The sequence below is a fragment of the Myiozetetes cayanensis genome, unplaced genomic scaffold (assembly GCF_022539395.1).
Source record: "Myiozetetes cayanensis isolate MyiCay16 unplaced genomic scaffold, myiCay2020 scf10, whole genome shotgun sequence".
NCBI classification, from domain to species: domain Eukaryota; kingdom Metazoa; phylum Chordata; class Aves; order Passeriformes; family Tyrannidae; genus Myiozetetes; species Myiozetetes cayanensis.
Window position 1 is genome coordinate 25,305,699 of NW_026086605.1, and position 25,239 is coordinate 25,330,937.

At 39.3% G+C, this 25,239-nt stretch overlaps 1 protein-coding gene across 2 annotated transcripts; it reads left to right on the forward strand.

The window, feature by feature from the left end:
* Nucleotides 1-370: 370 nt before the first annotated feature.
* On the forward strand, nucleotides 371-24,584 carry BMS1 (BMS1 ribosome biogenesis factor). 2 transcript variants are annotated; one of them, XM_050335611.1, is made up of 23 exons: nucleotides 371-461; nucleotides 1,093-1,335; nucleotides 1,728-1,918; nucleotides 3,379-3,458; nucleotides 4,943-5,131; nucleotides 5,393-5,535; nucleotides 6,758-6,879; nucleotides 7,592-7,788; nucleotides 8,490-8,626; nucleotides 9,174-10,006; nucleotides 10,792-10,893; nucleotides 11,832-11,989; nucleotides 12,515-12,596; nucleotides 13,543-13,619; nucleotides 14,649-14,828; nucleotides 16,403-16,591; nucleotides 17,229-17,409; nucleotides 17,933-17,991; nucleotides 20,370-20,492; nucleotides 21,497-21,644; nucleotides 22,507-22,682; nucleotides 23,185-23,346; nucleotides 24,053-24,584. In XM_050335611.1, the coding sequence occupies exons 2-23, from the start codon at nucleotides 1,160-1,162 to the stop codon at nucleotides 24,287-24,289; spliced, it is 3,942 nt and encodes a 1,313-aa protein (XP_050191568.1). In that variant the 5' UTR covers nucleotides 371-461; nucleotides 1,093-1,159; the 3' UTR covers nucleotides 24,290-24,584. The 2 variants fall into 2 exon arrangements, with proteins under 2 accessions (XP_050191568.1, XP_050191577.1); XM_050335620.1 differs by having other exon boundaries at nucleotides 410-488.
* The last annotated feature ends 655 nt before the right edge of the window (nucleotides 24,585-25,239 follow it).

The following is a 25,239-nucleotide window of genomic DNA, read 5'->3' on the forward strand; positions in this document are numbered from 1 at the left end:
CTTTTACCCTCTGACCTGTTTGCCCTCCCACAGCCCTTGGCAAGGACCCGTTTTTTTTATCTTTTTCACACTCAGTGCTGGGGCCACACCAGCGGGTTCACACGAGGGGACAGCGGAGGGGCCCCCGCGCCTCGGTGCTGTGGGGACGGCCTCGCCGGGCAGCTACCGTGGGCTTGCGGGGAAGTAATTTATTCACAAACACGCGAATAGGGGCTGGTTCCCGGGGCCGATTCCTGGTTCCCGGGGCCGATTCCCTATTCCCTGGTCCCTGCTCCCGGGGCCGGAGGGGCACTGTGTGCGCCGGCGATAGCGCTCCGCCGCAGCCGCCGCCGCGCCCGGAACTCGGCGCGCAGCCGCTGTTTCCGGGGGAGCACTGGAACAGGCCGGTCGGTGGTGGCACACGTGGAGCGGGCGGCGGGACCGGAGCGGGCCTGGCCCGGGCTGACCCTGCAGGGCTGCGGGTGAGGCGGCACTGCACGGGGCTGCGGGTGGGACGGCACTGCACGGCGCTGCGGGTGGGACGGCACTGCACGGGGGTGCGGGTGGGGCGGCACTGCACGGGGGTGCGGGTGGGCGGCACTGCACGGGGCTGCGGGTGGGACGGCACTGCACGGGGCTGCGGGTGGGACGGCACTGCACGGGGGTGCGGGTGGGACGGCACTGCACGGGGCTGCGGGTGAGGCGGCACTGCACGGGGCTGCGGGTGAGACGGCACTGCACGGGGCTGCGGGTGAGGCGGCACTGCACGGGGCTGCGGGTGGGACGGCACTGCACGGGGCTGCGGGTGGGACGGCACTGCACAGGGCAGGTGTTCGGTGGCGGCTCGTCGGAGGACCCTCTCCCGCCCTCAGGGCCCGCGGTGTGCTCGCCATCCCCGTGCCGCGGGTGCGGGCCGTGCCCTTCGCTCGCCGGCCCGGGCACTGCGGCCTGCCCGGAGCCCCGCGGTGCCGTGCGCTCTCTCGAGGCCGCGCAGTGCGAGAACGAGCTCCTGTCCCGAACTGGGCAGCCGGTGCTGGCACGGTGAGCTCTTCTCCCGCAGGTGTGTTGTGTGTGTGTGCTCTGTGTGCTCACTGCCTTCTCTTCCTGTGCCAGCTGAGCCCAGAACCGCACGGAGGAAATCTGCGTCTCATCGACTGTAAACAACTGCTGGACGAGTGAGATGGAGGAAAAAGAGAAAAAGAAGCATCGTGCGAAGCACAGCGGGCCAAAGGCAGAGAAGAAAAGGAAGCGTTATCTCAACGACCTGGGAATAGGAGATGAGCAGGATGCACGGAAGAGAAACCCCAAAGCCTTTACGGTGCAGTCTGCTGTGCGGATGGCCAGGACCTTCCATCGGTAGGAAGTGGGAATTGGTTATAGAGCATGCAGGGTCGGCTGGGTGGACAGGTGTTGGCTGGGGTTGCTTTGTTTAGAAAGCGTTCTAGAGTGTGATTTTCACTGGTGTGTCTGCATAGCTTCCATCATTCACTCGGTTGTGTTGTAGTCTATGCTTGTGTCAGAAGTGTGATGCTTTCTGCATCTGTGTTACGTGGTACAGCTGTGTGATCAGTGGAAAAAAAAAGGTAGAACTGCTTAGACTCCATGGGAATTCCACATACATATTAGTATCTGGGCTGAGGGTGAACCTTTGTGTCCAAGATTTTGCAAATGCTGAAGGCTTTCAAAGAGTAAATCTTGCTGTTTATTACATTCCTGTATTTATTTACTTATCACAAATTTCTTGTCAGAACTCAGGATTTGAAGACTAAAAAACATCACATTCCTGTGGTTGATCGCACTCCTTTGGAGCCACCTCCAGTGGTGGTGGTTGTAGTTGGCCCTCCCAAGGTTGGGAAAAGCACTGTGATAAAATGTCTTATTAAGAACTTCACAAGGCAAAAGCTGGTTGAAATCCGGGGTCCTGTTACAATTGTTTCAGGTGAGAACAAAGAAATGGAAGTGCTTATTTTGTGGTCCTTAGTTGTCTTGCTTTTAGAGCTAGGATGTGTTCATGTTCTTGTAATTTTTGGGCATTTTGAAAAAATAATTTGGATGTGTGATGAGGCATACTTACTAACAGTAGAGGAGGAGTGAGCTTTAGGCTTTGGGGGACTTGTCTCTCTAAGCTTGATTTTCATTCTGCTGGCATTCCAATTCTCTTTTGTTGTTGTTGTTTTTGTTGTTATTTTGATTTGGGGTTTTTGTTTGTTTTGGTTTTGGTTTGGTTTGGTTTTGTTTCTACCTTTCTGACTTTTTCCCCAGTTTCTTCCACCCCTCAAACTTGTCACAACTTTTCCTTTTCTACTGGGTTCTGTTTTCCGTTTTGAACTGTTTTCATCTGGCTTCATTTTAAGCTCCACATGTGTTTCATATTCTTTCCATTTCGCTGTCCTATAATCCTGTCCTGTCTTAGCGTACCTTTCTTTCTTAAGCCACCAGTTCCAGTTACATTTCTCCTTCTCAGACCTGGTCAGTTCCTTCTCCTTTTTCTTAAGTTTTCAGTGCCAGTTCCCATTTCTCTTGGTTTGTTCCCTTCATATGTTTCCCCAAATGTTACCAAGGGGATCACTGAGGTTCTGTGCACAGCCCACAGCAGCTCAAGGCACGAATTTATAAGGGAGATCTTGCTTGAAGACAGATAACTGTATGTTTGGTGCAGGTAGACTCTTCAGAGACTTTTAACTAACAAGTCTTGTTTTTGCAAGGAATGATTGACAAATACAGGAAAGATAAAATGGAAAGAAAATTCACATGTTTGATTTGGTTTCCAGATTGGTCTTCTGGGACTCAAGGGTTGAATTTTTCAATTGAAAAGATGAAGAAATAACCCATGATACCTGTTGTCTGTAGTTGCTTAAAGTTGTTACTAATGTTGTCTTAAGTTCAGTTATTGACTTAAATTAGTCAAGCCAAGTTATCAGTGGGTACTTTTTTTCTCATTTGAATACATGTTAATAATTTCTTTGGTATGTTAATCCTCTCTTTTTTTTAAAGGCTAGAACAGAGTGGTTTTTTCCCTAATAATATCAAAAGAGCAAAAATATACGGTAAAATAAAATTCACAGTGTTAACTCTGGGGCACTAAAGACAAAAGAAGCAGAGATTTTTTTTCCCCAAGGTAAAAACCCCAGTTTTTTGCTATTAGCGTTGTTTTCAGAAAGCCCAAACAAATCCTATAAAACCATCAGGTTGAGTACATATTTTCAAGTAAAAAATTATAATTTAGCAGAATTATAAACATGTAAAACCACTTGTACAGTGGTGCATGTTGGACGATCTACATGTTAGACAAGAATTTGAGTTCCAGATACCCTTCAGGAATGTGACCTGAAAAGAAAACACTGTATTAATTGGTTTACTCCCTCTGTTTCAGTTTTTGATTTGTAATTCTGTTTCCAGGTAAAAAACGCAGGCTAACTATTATTGAATGTGGATGTGACATCAACACAATGATTGACCTGGCTAAAGTTGCTGATTTGGTAAGTTAGCATTGCCACGTGATTTCTACTGTAATTATATTGAAAATCCTGCTTTTGACTGGACTGCACCAATGTCTGATTTCTCTACCCATTGCTATCAAAGGCAAAACTGGTTTTGGTTTCAGAGGAACAGGACTTAAGCTTGCTGACAAACCTAATACACTGGAACAACCTCTAGGACTTTCCTCATCCTGGGGGTGGGGGAAAATAAAGTGTGTGTGGTGATGGGGAGGATGTGAAAGAAGGGAAATGCATCTGAACTGCATTGCTAAAGCAACTGTTAAACTTTTAATGGAAGATCTTAACAATGAACCAAAGTGATACGGTGACTTTTCATTAAGGGATTTGGTTAAACCATCTAAATCTGAAAATTATTTTTAGTCAAGAAGTTTTCAACTAATGTCTAAAGCAATATGTGTCAGTGTTTACTAGTTGTTTTTGGATTTTTTATGCACTCTGATGTCCCCATATTTAAAGGTCATTTTGTGGCAAAACAACTGATTTCAGTGCAGTGTGGTCACCATTCTAATTTACTTAAAACTTTTGGGTCAGAGGATTACATCAACTGATCTTGGGGATCCAGTGCATTGATCCTTAGAATTTTACGTTATGTGTGGATTTGGAGTATATTATTCATAGCTGATTAGGGTTTGGGATCCTTGTCTAAGTATTAACTATGTAAATATCCAAATACATGTGTGCACTGATCTAGATATTATTCTACTTGCATGTTTTCTGCCTGTGTAAGGGAAATGCATTAATGCAAATGCAGAATTTCTCTGTTGGTAGATGTGACAGATGTTTGAGGTTCTGTGTGCATATAGTGATGCTGAGACTCTATTTGGCTCTATTGTTAGGGGGCTGAGATTATGTAATTGCTTGAAGATCTCTGTCACAGTTCCCCTGTGTTTTAAGTTCTTTGTTGTTGAGACCCTGATATGACTTTGCTTCCATTTTCATGTGATTGTTGGCTGCTGCTTTCCTGTGTCATTGCATTTTTGTAATGCCTAACAGTAATTGCAAGGTGTGAAGTAAGCTTGTCTCATCTTACCAAAAGACTTGGTCTTAAAGGCATTGGTACATCCAGGACACAGATGTAAGAATTTAGTTAATTTTCTAAGATGTTCCTGAAAATATTGGAATTTTGCATTTTTTAAATTTACCAAGCAAACACTTCTTCAGATCTTATTATAATACTGGATGTTATTGCATTCTTAGAGCAGCCATATTCTTCTATAGTTTTTTCAGAGACAATGATCAAGTCAAGTCTATAGAAAGGAGATTTGATTGACTGGGAGAAGAGATTTGATTTCCTAAGCTCCCACTGACTTCTAAAGCAGCTAAGATCCATACTTTAATTAAAAAGCCAAAGTGGGTTTTCAGGTTATATGAAAATAAAATTACTTTAGAGGTGTGGTCTTTGAAATTTGCTCATGTGGGCCCCAAGGAATTGCTATAGTGAAATGTGGATGTTGTGTTTCCAGGTTCTAATGCTGATTGATGCCAGCTTTGGATTTGAGATGGAAACATTTGAATTCCTGAACATTTGTCAGGTACATGGCTTTCCCAAAATTATGGGAGTTCTGACCCACTTGGATACATTCAAGAACAACAAACAGTTAAAGAAGACTAAAAAGAAGTTAAAGCACAGATTCTGGACTGAAGTGTACCCGGTATGACATTTTACTTAAATTTTTTCATATATTTTGCTTTATGGAAGCTAAATTAAAAGTGGAGCAATACTTAAAGTCTATTGTGTTCTTGCATCTTTTAAATAATACCATAAGTGAACAATGTTGGTGTTGTATCAGATTGTGTCTGCAATTTCCAACTCGTGATTTACAAATTAGAATTGTATTATCTTTTTTTTTTTTGTTAGTTTATTAGGTATTAAATTGATGTTTAACGTTTTTATGCCTTTTTAACGTGTTTAGGGTGCTAAGTTGTTTTATTTGTCTGGGATGGTTCACGGAGAATATCAAAAGCAGGAAATTCACAACTTGGGGCGTTTTATCTCGGTTATGAAATTCCGACCTCTTACTTGGCAGACGTCTCACCCGTATGTTCTTGCAGACAGGTGTGTGCTTTTCTCTCTCTTCTTCAGCCTCAGTGCAGGTAGCACCTGCTGTTTGAAAAAGCTGTAATATTAGACCTCAGCTCTGTGGGTCAATGGGTGTTTAGCGTTACCTGGGTGGCTGTGGGAAGTGAACGCCATCTATGCAGGTTTGTGCCATTAGCTTTAGCCATTCAGTTTTCCACTTGTGTCAGACCATGTGTATACCTCTGATGTATTGTAAACGCTTCTGAAACACAGAAACAAAATAATCCTACTTGTTGATGGTTATATTGAATGTATGTGGAATATCCCTTCTGCTCCATCTCCATGTGTGATATTTGATTCACAGTCTCTTTGGAACATGAAACTAATCTTTGATGGTGGCTTTCTCTTTTTGGGACATTACTTCACCTTTCATGTTTTATTACCGGAATGCTTGCAATTATGACTAAACTCCCACAAGACTCCAAGATGCCTAGAATAAGCCTCTTTCAAGCTCTAATTCTTTGGGAAAAATGAAGTGAATAAGAGACATGAATAAGCATCATGCAAAAGTCATGAAAAATCCTGCAGAATGCGCAAAGCAAAGAGAGGGAAAACACACAAAAAAATTTGGTGTGTTTTCAGTAACATTGTTTTAGGCTGTGTAACTGTTACAGTTATTATGGTTGTTGAGTCAGTTTACAGCTGATCTGCAGCCAGGACATTTGTCCCATTCTCTTCCTTGGCTGTTTGTTTGTGTTGCTTCCCTTTTGCAGTGTTGGAAGGAGTTTCCCCCTCATCTGCCTGCAAACAGTCATTTTCTGTGGTAGCTTTTATGTTTCTCACTGCCATTATAAGGGAAAAGATGATATTGTGTGGGTGCAGAGAATGTGATGGTCGAGCTGTTTGCCCTCTAATGACAGAATTAATTTGAGGAGGGTTGTGTGTGTGAAGTATATAAACAGGAGTTAAAATGTGCTAAGAATGCAGTGCAAGTTTAGTGAAATGTCAATAAATCTTCTGGAAATACATTGTTGAACATGATCGAACAAATTTTAAAATACAATTTTAGGAAGTTTTTGGAAGATCTTTTTCCATGGTTTTTTTTTTCCCTTATAATCATTCTATTTTGACTGCTGGAGTCTGCAGAGCATGCGGTGGCAGCAGTGTTGCTGCAGTTCTCTTTTCTTAAATTACCTTTTTTCAAAAGTTACTGTTGCGACTGCTGGATATTTTAACTTTCATTTTGAATGTTGGGTAGAATGGAAGAGTTGACAAACCCAGAAGATGTTCGAATCAATCCCAAATGTGACAGGAAGATATCACTTTATGGATACTTGAGAGGAGCACACCTGAAAAACAAAAGTCAAATTCATATGCCAGGTAATTTATCAGATTCCTAAAACTCTTTCTCTACTAATCTATGAATGACAACATAAAATGATTTGTATCTTTAAACTCTATGTTGGAAAATAGATTTTCCACATTTCTAAATGTATGTTATGCTCTTGGAAATTGTTTGTCATAATACAAGTTTTTGTGGAAATAAATCTTGTAATTAGCTTTGCTTTTAATTGTGCAATTTTGTTGTAGTGTTAAACACAATATTCACAGTGTTTAAAGTTTTTCAAAGGTGTTTCACTTTAAAAGGTTCCTTGAAGTGCAAAACATGCAAGCTCTAATAATGAAAAGTAAATTTCTTGCGCTCATTGAATATTTATTTATTTATTTTTATTTATGTTTTAAGTGAATGATTTAAAAGTTTAAATTAAGAAATATTTCAATAGTAAATTTACAGACCTACTCAGAAAAGTGAGTTGCTAGTCTTCTCATTTAAAAACAAGGAAACAAACAAACCCAAAGCTTGTTAGGATTCTGATGAATTTATGCTTCTGTAAGTTCAGTGGTAAGGCAGAAGAACTGGATGTTTGATACAGAGCTTGCTATTGATAAATTACTGAATGCCACAATGTTTTTGTTTTGGTTTGTTGGTTTTTGCTTTGTTTTGTTTTTTAATCTTTTCATGGTGAATTGCACACATTTCAGAATTAAAAATTTGTGCAAATCTTGTTGCTTCCTTTGTCTGTTGCCCCAGGTGTAGGAGACTTTACTGTGAGTGATGTGAGTTTCCTACCAGACCCCTGTGCTCTCCCTGAGCAGCAGAAGAAACGTTCTTTAAATGAGAAAGAGAAACTCGTCTATGCCCCTCTTTCAGGAGTTGGGGGCATTGTATATGATAAAGATGCTGTTTATATTGACCTTGGTGGAAGCCATGCTCACGAAAAAGAAGAGGTAAGAGAATGCTGGTGGTGACTTGAATTCTTGTGCAAATGTAGTTTTTATCCTTAGAATCAAAATAAGTGTTTAAAAATAAGCTCTTTAAAATGATCAATCCTTATCTATCCATAGTGGATAATTACTTCTTTCTCCTCCAAGGGTTTCAGAGAGGGAATATTTCAATTATCTGCTATTGTGCAAAACGTTTGGAAGATCAGTTAATAATAAGTACTGAAATTTGTGTAATAACTTTCCAAACATTGACGTAAGATGTATAAAAACTCCTGGTGCTGGGGTATTATCACCCAGGGCATGGTGACTGTGGGAGAACACTTGCAGGATGTGGCTGGTCAAAGGGAGAGACGGAAAACATTTGCCTACAAACAAATTGGATTCAGCTTTTTTCCCCTGTATTCTGCTAAATGTTAAATACCTTTGGGTCTGTGATAATGTGTGCTTGCTGTATTTGCTGTAGTGGTTGCATACTGTGAAGGAATCCCTCTTTAATTTTTCTTGGTTTGGTGTTGTATGTATTCTTGAAATGTGAAGCGGAGAAGGGAGACCTTGCTAATCTGAGAAAATGTTTATTTAAAATGCTCTGCATTCTTTTCTTGCATATACATATTTCTGCTGGTGTAGGCAGATAGACTGATAGCTGTTTGTTAGACATTTGTTTATTCATTTTAATTGAGAAGTAAAAAATCTTGGCTTTCCAGGAGGAAGTGAGACCAAATCATGAACTCGTTCAGAGCCTCATCTCCACACATTCAGCCATTGATGTTAAGATGGCATCAAGCAAGGTCTCTCTCTTCATGGACTCCAGACCCTTAGGTTCAGAAGATGTAGAACAAGAGTAAGTTTTGAATGCTGAGCAGTGTTGGAACGTGAATGAATCTCTAATTTCAGGCTCTAGTTTAGGAAAAATTCTAATAGAGCATAGTTAGTAGAATAGCATATTGTCTAATTCTTCCTCTTCTGATACTACTCATATGCTACATGTGTATTTTGAGATCGAAATAATTGGTACTAGAAAGTTTTGCAAGCGGTACAGTCCTGCCTTCCAAGAATTTCTTGCTCATACAGCCCAAGTAGCATATTTCTGTTTTTCTTCAGAGTTTTAGAGAATGTCAGTCATAATCTTCAGTAAAATTAATTGTATGACCTATTTTCATTCCATGGAAAATGAAGAAATTTACTGGAATTATTAATGGCTACAGCTCTTAATTCTTGAATTAAGAGGCGTTCTTACTTAAAAAACACCCATTGCCTTTCTGAATGTTCTCCATCACCTCGCTCTGTTTGGAAAAAAAGAAAAAGTACAATTATTTTAAAAAAATTGTTTCATTAAAATGTTCTTTTACTTTACCACCTTATTTCAAATGTGATCTTTGGGAAAACAGGTTTGTGATGCCAAAAGAAGAGAGACAGCTTGATTTGAAGACTGGAAGAGTACGTCGAAAGGCCGTATTTGAAGAAGAGGAGAAAGAAAATGACGATGCTGTAAGTGATGAGGAAGATGACCAAGAAGAAGAAGAAGCAATGTCTGAGGATGGAAGCGATGGTGATGATGAAAATGATGCTGAGGAAGAAAGCGAGAGAGAGCTGTTAAGGGAACAGATGATGTTTAGGAGAGCCAAACGTATGAAAACAGAGGTGCCCCAGGAAGAAGCTGTGAATGAACTGCCAGCATTTGCAGACAGCGATGATGATCTTGAGATGAGTTCTGAAGAAGAAGGAAAAACTGCCCCTGAAGACAGTGAGATAGAGGAAGATGATGAGGAGGAGGAGGAGGAAGAGGAGGATGATGAACAAAGGACTTGCGAAGATGAAAGCTCAGATAGTGAATTTGAGGCAGCAAAAAAAAGAGCTGAATCTAAGCAGTATGATGTAAATAGTGGACATACAGAAACGAAATCACAAACCTCAGATCACAGTCTGAAAAGAAAAGCAGTGCTCACTACAGATTCGGGAAACTGCACGGCAGAAGAGGCATCAGAATCTGAGGCTGAAAACTCTTCCCTTGATGAGGGCGATGGTGAAGAAGGATCACAGGATGAATTAGAAGTCGAAGAGTCAAATAGTGATGGGTTTCAGCACAGTCAAGCAAAGAAAGATCATGGTGCTGGACAGACTAAACTTAAAACTGTAGAAGCTGAGGATGATGATGTGGAGAACCTACTGAGAGATGAGGAGGAGTATGAAGAAAAAATAGATCTTTCTGCTGACACAATAGGTAGACTATAACTGTTTAATTTTTACAGTCCATTTTCAATTGGATCAGTTAAAAGTAGTTGTTAGTAAATGCTATGTAATCTTGGCTCTCATATATATATGTATATTTGTAGTTGTTAAGTGGCAAACTTTAAGTTAGGAAAGCTGGGAATATCTGATAGTAAGCCTTTCACTTGTAATGTAGTGTGCAGGTCTGAGGTTTCCTTCCTCTAAAACAGAGATGATTCATTTTACAAACTTCATTGATTTTGCATATACTTCTCTTTATAGCTCTGTGTGTAAAACAAATTATAATGCTCTATTACATCTAGAAAGACTAAAATATTCTTAGGGGAATGTTATTAAAATGCATTAACTACTCATTGAGCACTGGAACAGGCTGCCCAGAGAAGTTGTGGAATCTCCATCTTTGGAGATACTCAAAAGCCGTCTTGACATAGTGCTGAGCAACCTGCCATAGGGTGACACTGCTTGAGCAGTGAGGCTGGACAAGATGACCTCCAGAGGTCTCTTCCAGTCTCAGCCATTCTGTGAGGAAGATGTGTATCATCATAAACATAATGAAATCTGTTGTTATTGCTAATAAATTGTTAAAATTTTGTCATAAAGTTAGGACTTGTCATAAAAAAAAATCAGTGATCTAATTTGTTAACCACAATATATGTTTCTTTCTATATATGGAGTATGAGAAAAAGGAACTGTGGGTTATATCTACACTCCCTAAGCCTTTTATCATGTCCTTTTTAAAATTATTCTTGTAGCTCCTAATTCTTGGGTTTTTTTCAGGTGCGCTTAAGTGGAAGGAGGACCTTACACAGAAGGCAGCTGAGGCCTTTCTAAGACAGCAGCGTTCAACCCCCAATCTTCGTAAACTTGTATATGGAACAGGTACAAATCTGTTTGGAAACTTGTCTTCGTATATGGTTACTTTTTAGCTGTTACCAAGTTTTCAAGTCTGAATATTTGAGCACTGTCTTTTGTTGGGAGGCTTGAGGAGAGTTAATTGACTTTTTAAGTGTAGATGCTCTAAATAAAAAGAGTCTTTTACTTTTCCAATAAAAAACATTTTGAGCTCATTTTCCAGACTACTTAGTTGTTACTCGTGTTTTCTGGTACAGCTATTTCCCCAAAAGATTTGAAGTTTGGTCATTTATGTAATGATCTGGTAGATACTGTGCAAATTCATTATGGTAATTGTGTTTCATAAAGAGATGTTGTTTGTTGACTGTTTTCGGGAATTTCTGTCTCACAGTGACTGTGGAATATTCTCTTAGACATGACTTAGTATTATCACGTTGCTAATGAGGTGTTTACCAAGGAAAAAAATAGCTAGCTGGCTTAAAAGAAAGAGAAAATGACCATTTCTGTAATTTGCCCAGTTTAATGCACAACTTTTCCTGTCATTGGATGAGTGTACAAACCTCATCATGCAAAACCTTTGTAGAACACAATGAGAATTTGGCTTTTGTAAGCCTTCCTTGGTACAGGAGTGGGAAGATTTTCTGACAGATTCTTGATTTAGAGGCAAGCTTAATGTCCTTCCTCTTCATAGATAATATTGGTATTGTTCCTATTTGTGATATTGAACAAACATCCTTTGTTGACTTAGTAGGCAGTATTTTTTTCAGGTGATTCCAATTATGCAAATAGCTGGATCAGTGTACCTTTTTCTTCAGGCTTTTATAATAAAAACTATTTTTAGATTGCATCTTTTATTTCCTCAAACTACTGCAGGTATTGTGAAACATGGGACAGAAGAGAGGTGGTTAAAGAATGTAATGCATGTGCTGTGGGGGAAGCCATCACAGTTTATATGTTTGGTTTAGTTGTAGAGGATGAGGACCACGAGAGCGAGGATGCAGACGATGAACTTGGAGGTTTGTTCCGAGTCAGCCGTCCAGACAAAGAATCCAAACAGAAGGCTAATGCCCTTGACTGCTCCAAATTTCTGATAGAAAAGCCGCAAGATTGGGATTTAGAAGAGGTAATACCATTGGATAGTTGTTTCTGTGTATCCTGTGGTGGTTATGTCCTGGCTGTGTCTCATGAAGTACTACGGAGTTGCTGCTGAAACAGACCTATGGAGCTCTGGCCAGAGTGTCTTATATTCTGCTGTTTGCTGTCATTAGAAGTAACAGATACCAAAGTCTGTGCTTGCAGGAGTGGAAAGTTACAATAAATCAATTTAATGCTTGGCTCTCTTGAATATTTGGTGGATCGTAATTTGCTGTGTATTTACCAAAATGTGAAAAGCAGGGGAATCCTGAGTGAAAGTTCAGTGCAGGGTAGAGACCTTGTTAGTGTAAACAGTTAAGCTGGTTTCATATTCCTACTTTTGCTGAGGCATTGTGTAGTTTTGGTAATGGTGTCTTGATGTGGAGCTGCATGTGAGAATACCAGATTGTGTCAGAGGTGGTATCTCTGATGGGGAAGCGGGGAATGTGTTGGAGAAGGTTTCAGCTGATGACAAGCTGTAGCTGTGCAGGGCAATGACACTATTGTTTTGCAGGTTATGAGCAGTATTCGAGACTGCTTTGTTACTGGAAAGTGGGAAGATGATAAAGATGCAGCAAAACTGTTGGAGGAAGATGGTATGTGTGGAACTTCTAAAACTGATTCATGTGCACAGGATTTTTAAGAAAAGTATGACTTTTCATTTATTTATGTATTTTGCCACAGCAATATACTTACAAATTTCTTTCAAACTATTATATAAATTAGTACACAGATACTAGTATAATTGCACATTGCTGTAAATCTCTGTATAAACAGTAAGCAAGTACCACATTCTGAAAATTTACTTTCTGAAAAACAGACTATGTAATTTCAATTATGAAATGGAGTCCTTAGTCAACACTTAGATATGCCAGCTTTGAATTATGTATCTGAGTTGAGCTATTCATCCTCCATGTATATGTTATTCTTTTGGATAGTTGTGGTAGAAGTAAACAAATTTTTCTTTAATGGAAAGACAAACTTGTCATTCATGTTTGGCTGAAAAGTGAGATCTATCTTCAGATGGTTTGTAGGTGGGCTTTTGGTTTTGTTTTTTAAATTAGGAAATATTTAGAAAGTTTTAATAGTGTGACTGTATCTTACATGCAACATAATTGTGATTTGACAGGTTTATGTAAGCATTTGTTTTTAACCTAAGAATTGTCAGCTATATTTAATTTTTTTTTTTTAAATTAAACAGCAGCTCAGTTGCTCTGCTGGTGTCTCGTGTCATTAGAGTGCTGACTAATGTGCTCTGTGGTCCTTTAGGATGATCTAAACTTTATTGACATATTTTAAATCAAAAAGGTATTGAAAAGAAAAAGGAGGAGGCACTGGAGTTCAGCTGAGAATTTTTAACTGAGGCTCTAGAGAGGGCAGAACGGACTTATAAAACTGTTGATGGGAAGAATAAATATGTGTACTGAAACTAATTTACAGAGCAGTTCTGAGAAATGCACAAGACTGGAAACGTGAGAAATGGTATGGAACAACACAACAGACTGGTTAACTAACAGATGTCTTGGGTGCTTATTCTTGCAGAAGAAGTGTATGGAGACTTTGAAGATCTTGAAACCGGTGTTGTGCACAAAGGAAAGGGTGCTGCTGAAGGAGATGAGGTCTGAGCTGCATTTTTATGTTCTTTAGCAATATACATGTGTATGAGTTTCTGAGTGATGGGCACCCTATGTAATGAATTCAGTTTTCATAGAATCAATAGGAACAGAAATCAGTGGTAACAAGGAAGAAAAGATGAGTATTACCAACTTGGGAACTTATAAATATCTAGAGCGGCAAGTTTCTAGTCTGAATTGTTTTTAAAGTTAATTATGTAGGAGAAGTCACCTCACTTATTTAACAGTAGGTGTCAGGCTTAATCAGGAGCTGGAGGATCCAGAGGCATGAGAGAAGTATTTTAAAACCAAATGTAATCATAACTGTTTGTACTATGTCATTTCATCTGATGCAGAAGGTTGTAGCACTCTGTTTAAACACAAAATTGTGGGAACTTGACACAATTTCCTAGTCATTCCTCTTATCTGCATAAAGGAGGCTGGTGGAAGCAATTTTATACTGTGGCTTGGATATCTTCCAAGAACAGAGCTATAGTTGTCTGTGACAATACAAACCGAAAAATCAATTTTTCTTTTGGACTGAGCAACTTGATGGCTTTGCATTTAATTGTAAAATTAAAGGTAATGGCATAATTTTGGCAGTTTTCAAATGGTCTATGAACAGACTTCCTCCTCTCTGGCCTCTAGAGTGCTGCCTTCCAGCACAGTATTACACAATGCTCTCAACAATTATTTTTTTTCTCTTGCATTATGTATGCTTATGTTAGCTGTAGAAGAAGAGGTAGGTCAGTTCTAGGGTCTGTTCCTTTATGTGCTTAAAATGAATGTTAAGTCAAAAAATTTTTCTCAGTGAAAAGGGATACAATTAGATCATGAGATCTTTTGGTCACTGCTGAAGTTATGTCTCCTTGTATGAATAGCTACTAATTTCTGTCCCAAATGGAAATATTTTTCAAGTGTCTAATAATTTGCATTATGAAAAGGTATTGCTTAATAATGTAGATTTAACTGTTGATTGGAATGCGTTGTTTTCTCTGAACCATTTTACATGTTTGTCAACTTACTGTTGTTTAGTCTGGAAGTGAAGAAGAGGAAGATGAAAAAATGTCCAAACCAGAACCTGAGGAGGAGGAAAAGAAAAAGGAGCGCATGGACAAGAAACGGAAACTGAAAGAAATGTTTGATGCAGAGTACGATGAAGGGGACACCACATACTTTGATGATCTTAAAGAAGAAATGCATAAACAAGCACAGGTACAAGGTGTTAACTTGACAATTTATCTGGCTATATGTCTTCAAAAATACCCCAGAGAGTTTGCCCTCCAAAGGTTTTTTCATGGAGACACATGTGACGCTACTTCAGAAAGCACACACAAAGAAATACTTGCTAGTGATTTTTTATGCTTGAACTTTTTGATTCTGTTAGCTGGAAAGAAAAACCAAATAACTGAAAGCTTAATTTAAACTGAGGGCAATAGTTAAATCACTGAATAAGACAGGATGTGTCATTTGAACTTCATTAAAAGTTTGCAACTAAAAAAGAAAAGACATCCTTTTATGTGTAGGAAGGTGAAAATCTTTCCAATACTAATTTGTGCCATGTATTTTCTTGGTATTATTTATAGTGTGATTTTTTGTTAATGTTATTAATGGATAAGTAAGTTCTGTGTGACAGTCTTTTTCCTCCAACTGTCAAGTTATTTTGAGGAAAAAATAATTATGACTAGTGCTCTGTATGTGTGGTAGAAGTCTTCAGTGTAACTGCATCCAGAATTTGAGGTGTTGATGTTGTTCCAGGCTTTTCTTTTTTTAGAGAAGAACTTGCAACCTTAAAAGTAGCTTCTTTCTTTGACTGACTTGGAAGAACATTGCCTTCTATTGTTAATAACTTCAGTGTCTTCTCTGCTGGCAAAATTTTGCCCTAAATAGTCATTAAATGGATTGTTACCTTCTTGCATTAGCCTCTGTCATAAGTGATCATATGAGCTCTGGTATGCTGATTTACTAAGAGCACTGAAAGCATAAATAAGGACATTCCAGTAGAAGAATAAAAGACAATTCACAAATGTTCACTTGAGGTCTGTTACAGAAATAAATATCAGAAATAAATAAATATCAAACTCCTACTTTGAGATGGAAGGGCAAGGATCTCAAAACTGGGGATGTGCAAAGGCTTCTAGAAAAATAAACTTGAACCAGATTTGTGCTGTATCTCAATACCTTGAAAAGGGAAATAATTTTTTTCTTAAAGATGGTGTCTTATTGGTATCTGGGCATCAGAAGGTAGAACAGGAGGGTGAGGCTTCCTTGTTATTCACAGGGATATCTTAAAAATTTGCATTAAAATATCTACATTCATATGGTACAGAAGAGCTTTTGACCATGCACAGTGTGAGTGTGCACAGAAATATTTTTAAGCTGCTGAGTAATGTAGGAACCCAGCATCCTCATAAAGTGACACCCTAAAGATGAGGACATGAACTTTAAAAGGTACTTGGGCTCCTAAATAAAAAATGTAATTTTGGCAGCTGTATTTTTAAAACCCAAAGTCATCGTTATGAAAGGTATAACAGAAGTCACTCAGTCATTTGCTTCTCTTGGGTACTGTCTTTCAAGTAGACTAACAGGCCCACTTGGGATTTCAGATTGGAAGGAATCCATGGTAGCAGAGATCTTGCTCTGAATAAAAAGTCACAAAACGTATCAGATCTTTCCCAAAAAGATTTATATAAATGTTAGCATGTTTTAAATAGAACTGGCACTTCATGAACAAGTTGTTAATACTGGAATTTTGTGAAACACGTGGCGACTTTCTCTTTGTCACATAGCTTAATCGAGCAGAATTTGAAGATCAAGATGATGAGACCAGAGTGCAGTATGAAGGCTTCCGGCCTGGGATGTATGTTCGAATAGAGATTGAGAATGTGCCATGTGAATTTGTCCTGAATTTTGACCCTCATTATCCTATTATCCTGGGTGGTTTAGGCAACAGTGAAGGAAATGTCGGATATGTACAGGTACGTAGCCAAAGATGTGAGTGCATTTTGTATTAAGACAGGTGTGCTTCAGAGTATCTGGAGTTGCTATTTTCTGTTTATTACAAATACAGTAAACACTGAGAGGAACTTTGATCTGTGTCTCTCAAATGGGGGATTTGCTTTTGACACAGACTATTACTCTACAGTAGCAGATACTGGATTTTTACAGGCTTAATTGGATAACCAGAAAAGATTACTGTTGTTTAACGTTAATCTGCAGAGGTGTCTCAGGACTAAGGTCTGATACTGTGATTGATGTTCATCTGCAGGGATGTCTCAGGACTGATACTATAATTGCTAAATTGCAAACATAAATTGTACTCTGAGCTTTGTGGTCTGTATATAAGTGATTATAGAAAAGTTACTAGGATATTTATGGATACATCTTTTGATACAATAATTCCTTATATGCATACAAACATGACTTCAAAGTGAGTGAAATACTGATTAATCTTTCCAGTCAACCCAATGTTAATGAGAATGTTTGAAGATAGAAAGCTTACTGAATAAAAAATTCTAGTGTAGATAGAAGTTGCTTTCAGTCACTGCTGAAAACGAATCTCAGGATTTGTGTAGCTATCGTGTAATAGCATTGTTCATCTTTTCTTCTAATTAGTTGCGCCTGAAGAAGCACCGATGGTATAAGAAGATACTGAAGACACGTGATCCCTTAATCCTCTCATTAGGGTGGAGGCGCTTCCAGACCATCCCCATGTTCTACATTGAGGATCACAACGGGCGTCACCGGCTCCTGAAGTACACACCACAACACATGCATTGTGGGGCAGCTTTCTGGGGTGAGGGCATTCTGGAGTTACTATCCTGTGCCACTTAATCACTGTAGATGTCTCAAGCTTACAGGATGTATCAGGAAATATACAGCCAGTAGCTTTTGGAATTGGAAGTCTTTAAATTTCCCCATGGAACATAAAGTGACATGAAATAGTATGGGAAAATAGGCAGTCGTCTAATATTTGTGAATTATTTGAATGATTTGTGAATTATTTGGCTTTTAATCAAATTCTGAGCTTTCTCCTAAGTTGTATCATATCAAAGAGGATCCTGAATTGTTGGCTGTGTGCAGGGAGACACTTGCTCACATTCTGGGCCCAGCCATTACATGAGTAACTTCTTGTCAATTATTCCTTTAATTTTCGTGGGGCTTTGTATATAAGTAATATTTTGAATGCTTTGAACTTTTCTTTGGTTTTATTTATTGAGAATATTTGACAGGTATTTCTAAGCTTTCTGACTTTAAATAGAGGCTAGATGTTGTGTAATAAAGCCTTTCAGGAGTTTTTTAATTAAATTTTCTTGTAGGGCCCATCACTCCTCAGGGGACAGGATTTTTGGCAGTTCAGTCTGTCAGTGGCACAACGGTATGTTTGTTATCACAAAATGTTGGTTACTGCTTTCACTGGGTATTTGGGTAAAATACATAGATTTGGGGAAGAAAGTTTACATATGGTAAAGCAGTGTAGTTGTAGGAACTGAGAAAGTAGGTGGACTCAAGCTTTTAAAAGGTGTATTGTGATAAGATGGGACACTGTATGGAGAGGGTTTTTTTAAACCAGTTTTCATCTGCTACACTGAAAGAAATACTGCTTTATTATTTTCTGTGGAAGGATTTATAGCTACTTGGTTTTCAGGTATACTATTGAAAAAGTTTGTCCTCAGTGGGATTTCTCTGCATCCTGTGAAAATGTTTGTAGATACCTGAGTAAAGCTTGTGAGGGACTTTTTAAGAGACCATGTACTCAATGGATCAAGGGGTAATGGCATCAGACTGGAAGAGAGTAGGTTTGGATTAGAATTTAGGAAGAAATCATTTTCTCTGAGGGTGGTGAGACCCTGGCACAGGTTGCCCAGAGAAGGTGTGGCTGTCCCATCCCTGCAGGTGTTTGAGCCCAGGTTGGATGGGGCCCTGGGCAACCTGATCTCATGGAAGGTGTCCCTACCCATGGCAAAGGTGTTGAAACTCTAGATGATCTTTAAGGTTCCTTCAAACCCAAGCCATTCTATAATTCCAATTTAAATAGTGTTGTAGCAGTATTTGTCAGGTACGATCTTTGTTGCATGTATGTTACTCAAAGGTAGATGCTTCCAGGCAATGTAAAATGAAAGCTTTGCATGGCATTGTAATGAGCTTGACAGTAATCAGAGTGGTGATTATTATCTCCTTCCTAAAATATGTCTTGTCCTATTGCACAGCCATCATGTTATATGTATTAAAAGGTTGTTTTCACCACGTGTCCACAGCTTAATCTAGTGACTTAGAGCATAAGTGACGTAGTGCATAAAGCACTTCCCCTTTGAGACTTTCTGTCTGAGTAAGATTCTGTTTCATAAAGAGAACACAGTGAGATAGATAACAAGGACTCTTAGATTGCTTCCAAGGTAATTAGAATGGCAGTTCTGAAAATCTCATTAGTGAATGGTAGGAATGTTATGTCAGCAGCACCTCAATTAGTCTGTACTAGTCAATTTGCATTGTTCATGCTGCTGTACTCCTGTAAAGGTTAGAAATTCTGAACTCTTAAAAGCAGTTAAATGTGGAGTGCAGGTCCCCCACAACATCCTTCTCTCTAAGTTGGAGAGATACTCATTTGAGGTGTGGACTGTTTAGCTGAGGAGGAGTTGGTTGAATGGCTGCATCTGGAGGGTAGTGGTCAACAGCTCAGTTTCCTGATGTACATCAGTAACAAATGGTGTTCCTCAGGGGTCTGTACTGGGACCAGCACTGTTTGATGTCTTCATGAGTGACATAGACAGAGGGATTGAGTGCACCCTCAGTGAGTTTGCAGCTAACACCAGGCTGAATGGTACAGCTGACATGCCAAAGGGATGGAATGCCATCCAGAGGGAGCTTGAGAAGTAGTTCCTAGGGGGGGAACCTTGTAAGGTTCCACAAGGCCAAGTGCAAGGTCATGCACCTGAGTTGGTGCAATTCCCAGTGTCCATACAGTCTGGGGGATGAAGGAATTGAGAGCCGCCCTGCCAAAAAGGACTTGAGGCTGTTGGTGGATAAAAAGCTGGACATGAGCTGGAAATGTGCACTTGCAGCCCCAGAAGGGCAGCTGCATCCTGGGCCCCCTCAAAAGCAGTATGACCAACAGGCCAAGGGAAGTGATTCTCCCCTTCTGCTGTGCTCTCATGAGACCCCACCTGGAGCACTGCATCCAGCTTTGGGGCCCTCAGCTCAGGAAAGAGGGACTTGTGGGAGCGGGTCAAGAGGGGGCCACCAAGATGACTGGAGGGATGGAGTACCTCTGCTCTGTGGACAGGATGAGAGAATTGAGATTGTTATCACAAAGAAGAGAAGGCTCTGGGGAGACCTCAATGCAGTACCTAAAGGGGGCTTATAAGAAAGATGGAGGTGAACTTCTTAGCAGGGTCTGTTGTGACAGAACTAGGGGGAATGGCTTTAAACTAAAATGGCTTTAAACTATGATTTATATGAGATCCAGGGAAGAAGTTTTTTATAACAAGGGTGGTTAAACACTGGAATAGGTTCACCAGAGAGGTGGTGGATGCTCCATCCCTGGAAACATTCAGTGTCAGATTGGAAGGGCTCTGAGCAATCTGATTTAGTGGAAGATGTCCCTGCTCATTCAGAGGTGTTTGACTATGTGATCTTTAAAGATTATCTAGGTGACCTTCCAATCCAAATTATTTTATGATTTTGTGATTCTAAATGGTTTCATCACTTTGTGATAAATACACACTCAGCAGTATCTTTCATCTCTGCATGTTTCAGCCTGACTTCCGGATTGCTGCCACAGGAGTTGTGCTCGATTTAGATAAATCCATAACTATTGTAAAGAAATTAAAGCTAACTGGTTTTCCGTTCAAAATTTATAAGAACACTTGTTTTATTAAGGTAGGTATGCAAAAGCACATGTACCAATGTTAGAAAGGAATGAAAGTGGGGTTGTCTTGCCTGAGTCAGAAGCTCTCCATTGTTGCATGCTTGTGGGTTTTTTTGAGCTCCCTTCAGTGTGGTCTCTAAAGATATTGATCATTAGCCAAGCAATATGAATTATTGTGAACCAAACAAAAATTCTGCAACAGTCACCTGGTTCACATTCAATTTGATTTTTTTTTTTCCTTCCCACCCCTTGCTTCATTCCTAAAACCCACTAATTAGCTTCCCATAGTGGCATATACCTCTGGAGGATGTGAACCTGTCCCTGGCGTCATTCAGTTTGATCCCACTAAATTTCAGCTCTGGAATCAAAGATGAGTTCTATCAGTGCTTAAGACTTCTCAGTTACAGTTACAAAAGTATTTGGGTAGGAAGTGTTGCAGAAATGAATGTTCATTGACCTTGCAGCTGTCCTTGGGCTTTCAGGCTCAGGAAGAAATTAGGTTATTCATTATTTGGGGCAGCAAGTAACTAAGCAGTGACCCCAACAGTGAAGCACTCAAGTATTCACACTAGGCATAGAGATATTTTTTTTCTTCATTTCCTTGTGATTTGTGAAAAAAGCACAAACCTTGGAGAGCTGTATTGCATTAGAGTCTCACAGCTAGCAACTTCAGGCAGCTTGCTTGCTTTTAAGGTATTCTGTGTTCCAGCAAATTACTGTAAAGAAGAACTGTAAAGCTTCCCCTAGATGTGTTCCAGTTTAGAATTTTAGGTGTATGTATTTAATGCTTAGAAACCTTGCCTGTGATATATGACTCTAAGTAGATTACTTTCAGTAGCTTACCTGAAAGTCAACTGGGTGTGTTTTTGGTATGATCAGCACTCTTGGTCTAAAGACAGTGTTATGTTCCTGTTTCTTTGTAAGATATGCTTGTAGGACTTAGTTTTTGCGTCCTACGTAGGTCACAGAGAAAAACTTATCATCTTGAATGATGGTGGGTAATTCACATTTTCAGGGGATGTTTAACTCTCAGTTGGAAGTGGCTAAATTTGAAGGAGCAGCGATCCGTTCTGTGAGTGGTATCCGAGGACAGATCAAAAAGGCCCTCCGAACTCCTGTAGGTGCTTTCAGAGCAACATTTGAAGACAAGTTGCTGATGAGTGGTAAGTTGCACTTTCCATGTAAGTTATCACACAACTTTCATCCTTCTTCACAGATTGGAAAGCCGTGTCTCACAATTCTGGAATCTGTTAATTAAGATGTGAATTCAGAGAATGTGAAGTATCTGGTGAGATGCAGAATGAAATTAAAAAGAAATGCATTTTGTGATGGATTTCCTTCTGTTACACTCAGAAGTCATATAGATGAAAAGGTTTGAGTTGAAGACATACATTTTCAAGTGTTTTAGTGTTTTACACAGCATGATGTGCCTTTCTCCTTGAACATGATGAATTGAAATTAGTGGTACAAGTGCTAGAAGGACATTTTTCTGAGAAATCCAAATTACTACTGGCATTGTAGCTGCAGTTAACCTTTTTCTGTAATCTTTTGGGGAAATTATGCAGGGGATAGTTATCTCCTCTGTTTGCTGAGGATCGCAGTTATCTTCAGAATACGAGTTCATGCTTATTTGGGTTTATATGACCTGTTTTCCTAAACCCATCAAAATTATGGATAGTGGAAAATAAAAGCAAATTAGTTCTTTTATAGGCAGAGGAAAATTGTTTTTTGTCAATAATTTTACAGGCACGTATACATATATGAACTCAGTTACTAGTTCTTGAATATCAGTAGTGAATAGGATGGTATTCTGCTGCCTGCTCTTCAGGAATATGTGCTGTTCATGCCTTTATGGGGTTTTACAGAATCCAAGTGTATGAATAGTTTCATTGCTTTTACCAAAAGCTGAAAACATTTGGTATATATACCAAACCATATACTAGCATGTGGTCTATTTCAGGCCATCTTTGTGTGGATGTGATGAACTGCTGTTTTAGAGCCAAGTAATGTTTCCTTTTCTTTCAGATATTGTCTTTGTGAGGACTTGGTATCCTGTTTCTATCCCAAGGTTTTATAACCCTGTAACATCCTTGCTGAAGCCAGCAGGTGAGAAAGATACTTGGAGTGGAATGAAAACAACAGGCCAGCTGAGGTATGAGCGAGGCATCAAACTGAAACAAAACAAGGATTCTCTCTATAAGGTATATGTCTGTTTTGTTTTGTTTATTTGTTTGTTTTTTTAAACTAGATCAAATTTGCTCTGTGTCTCAAACCTGTGCAAACTGAGAGCAGTTTAAATACATACTCATACATATGCATGTGTTTTCATATTTTTATCCACAAGGCATATTCCTGTATGAGATGGGAATAAAACAGTGGAGAGCATTGTTGTGGGTCAATGAAAGTTTATAAAGTAATCTGCAGTCTTCTCCAGAAGCTTACTGAGTCTTTCGCCATAGTAATTGGAGTGAAGATACCATTCACAGATCAATGCAAGGATGTTGGAAAATGGGGTTTGGGTTTTGGTTTGTGGTTTGTTTGTTTGCTTTGGTGGTTTGGTTGGTTGGTTGGGTTTTTTCGAGGGATACTGTTTCTTTCTGGTTTGTGGTGTTTTGTGGGATTTTTCCCTCTGAAAGATGGAATATAAAATAAAAGCTTCTAAAGATCAAGAATCTTATATATGTTCTATATTTATTCTTTTAGCCTATTGTGAGGGAGAAGAGGCATTTCAATAAGCTCCACATTCCTAAAGCACTGCAGAAGGCACTGCCTTTTAAGAACAAGCCTAAGAATCTTGAGAAGAAAGGCAAGACTCCAAAAGACCAGTGGAGACCAGCTGTTATCAGGGAGCCTCATGAAAAGAAGGTAATTATCACTTATTCTGAAACAAGGACTCGTGAAGGGTAAATGTGTTGTTTAAAACATTTCTAACTTTTGTTTGGCACTTGAGTCTGCTGCTAGTGCTGAAGACATATATGCTTCTAGTGAAAAATTATCACCTGCAATTTGTTCTATTCCTGTTTGGTACACAGTATGTATATGGAACTGTCACTGAGTGGATGGTGTCTGTTTTTTAGACTAGTCAGTCACCTGAAGCCTAAATATGACTTTTGTCCTTGTCACAGCACATGCAAGGTATTTCACTTGGATTTAGTCCTCTCATATTATGGGAGACACAAATTGGCAGCTGCAGTTTTTTATTTGACTTGTCATTGTCATGTATTATTAACACAGACAGGATTTGAAGCAAATACTCTGCTTTGAAAATTGAGAATTAGAGTGCTTGCAAAGGCAAGAAGATCCAAACTGCAGTTTAAGTGTTCTACAATAGCAATTAGGCATAGCCTTTTAGAAGGTATCTAACCAAAATCAGAGTTCACAAAAATTAAAGCTCTGATTAGCTTCCTAACAAGATAAATAATTAAACCATTTTGGAAATTGAGTAACAGGTGCAGAGATGATTAGGAACTTGCCTTGAATCTCTGGTTCATTATATGTCTGCTGAAGTTAAACTGTTTCTTACTCACCAAATTGAGCTGTGTGTATATTGATTGTCTATTTTCTATTTTAGATATCAGCCCTACTCAGTGCTTTGAGTACAGTGAATAATTACAAGATAAGGAAAGCCAAAGTAAAACATCGGGAACAGCTTAAAGAATATCTCAAAGTTAAGCAAAAGGAGGATGAACAGAAATTCAAGAGGCAAAAGGAGGCTAAGAAGAAAGTCTATCGCATACTGGGACAAAAGGAGAAAAAGAGGCAGAAGTCAAGCTTGAAAGGATCTAGCAAGGGGGAGAAGAGTGTGTAAAATTTCATCAGATTTCAAGCCAAATGAGGAAATAGGGTAGCTGTGCAATTTTCTGTTGAAGAAACAAAAAGGCCTTGGACTACACTGGATGTGCTTTGAAGACAAGAAAGAACTGCAAATATGACCTTTTTCACACTCTTGAATACTTCATTTGGCAATGTATATAAATAAGATGTAGAAGTATGGATTGTGGGTTTTATACATGAATATTCTGGAGGACTTTGTATTTCAGAATATTTCTATTCATACTGCATATTCTATTTGTCCAATAAAGTATTTTAATTCAATTACAGAATATTGCTTGTTTGTGTTTTGTCTTAATACTGGTGGACTTCTGTGGGAGAATATCTTCAAATATGTTCCTGTCTTGGCAGTACTTTAAGCCATTTTGCTCTTGGCAAATCTTTTATTAAAAGGTGTGAAGATCAACTGTTACTGGGGTAGGAGTTCCGGAAATTCTCTATCTTTGATGTGCTGGCAAATGCCCTCAGAGTAGCTTGCTCCTGTGCTTAGATCATCAGGTCCTGCATGAAAGCATTTCAGTTTTTTCCAGTTTTTACTAGGTATTTAGCAGATCTTCAGAAAGTGTTGCATACAGATCTTCTGTTACTTGTCCAGTTTTAGCACGCTGAGACTGTCAGTAGATCCCTCAATGACTGCAGCTTTCTGGACAAACAGTATCAGACCTTTCCCAAATGTGTGTAACTAGTCGGTGATTTTCTGTGGGGGAAGCACAGACAGAGTAATTTGCTTGCTTTGGGAACATCTTCCTGTGTCCAGCCAGCTTGGTTTGATGACACAGTATTAGACATAAGATGAATGGAGAGAAGAGGTAGTAGTTGGTTTCAATCCTGTTAACTGAGAGTTAAAGTATTTCTTTGCATGGCAGAAAGCTTCGAACAGTCGTTCTACTGGAAGAGCAGAGGAATTAATTTTTTTAATGCCATATG

Excerpts from the sequence above, each read along its gene's own strand:
- BMS1 (XM_050335611.1), top strand. The coding sequence starts at position 1,160 with ATGGAGGAAAAAGAGAAAAAGAAGCATCGTGCGAAGCACAGCGGGCCA. Across the intron at positions 5,132-5,392 it reads TCTGGACTGAAGTGTACCCG|GGTGCTAAGTTGTTTTATTT; the intron begins GTATGACATTTT and ends TAACGTGTTTAG. Across the intron at positions 7,789-8,489 it reads ATGCTCACGAAAAAGAAGAG|GAGGAAGTGAGACCAAATCA; the intron begins GTAAGAGAATGC and ends TTGGCTTTCCAG.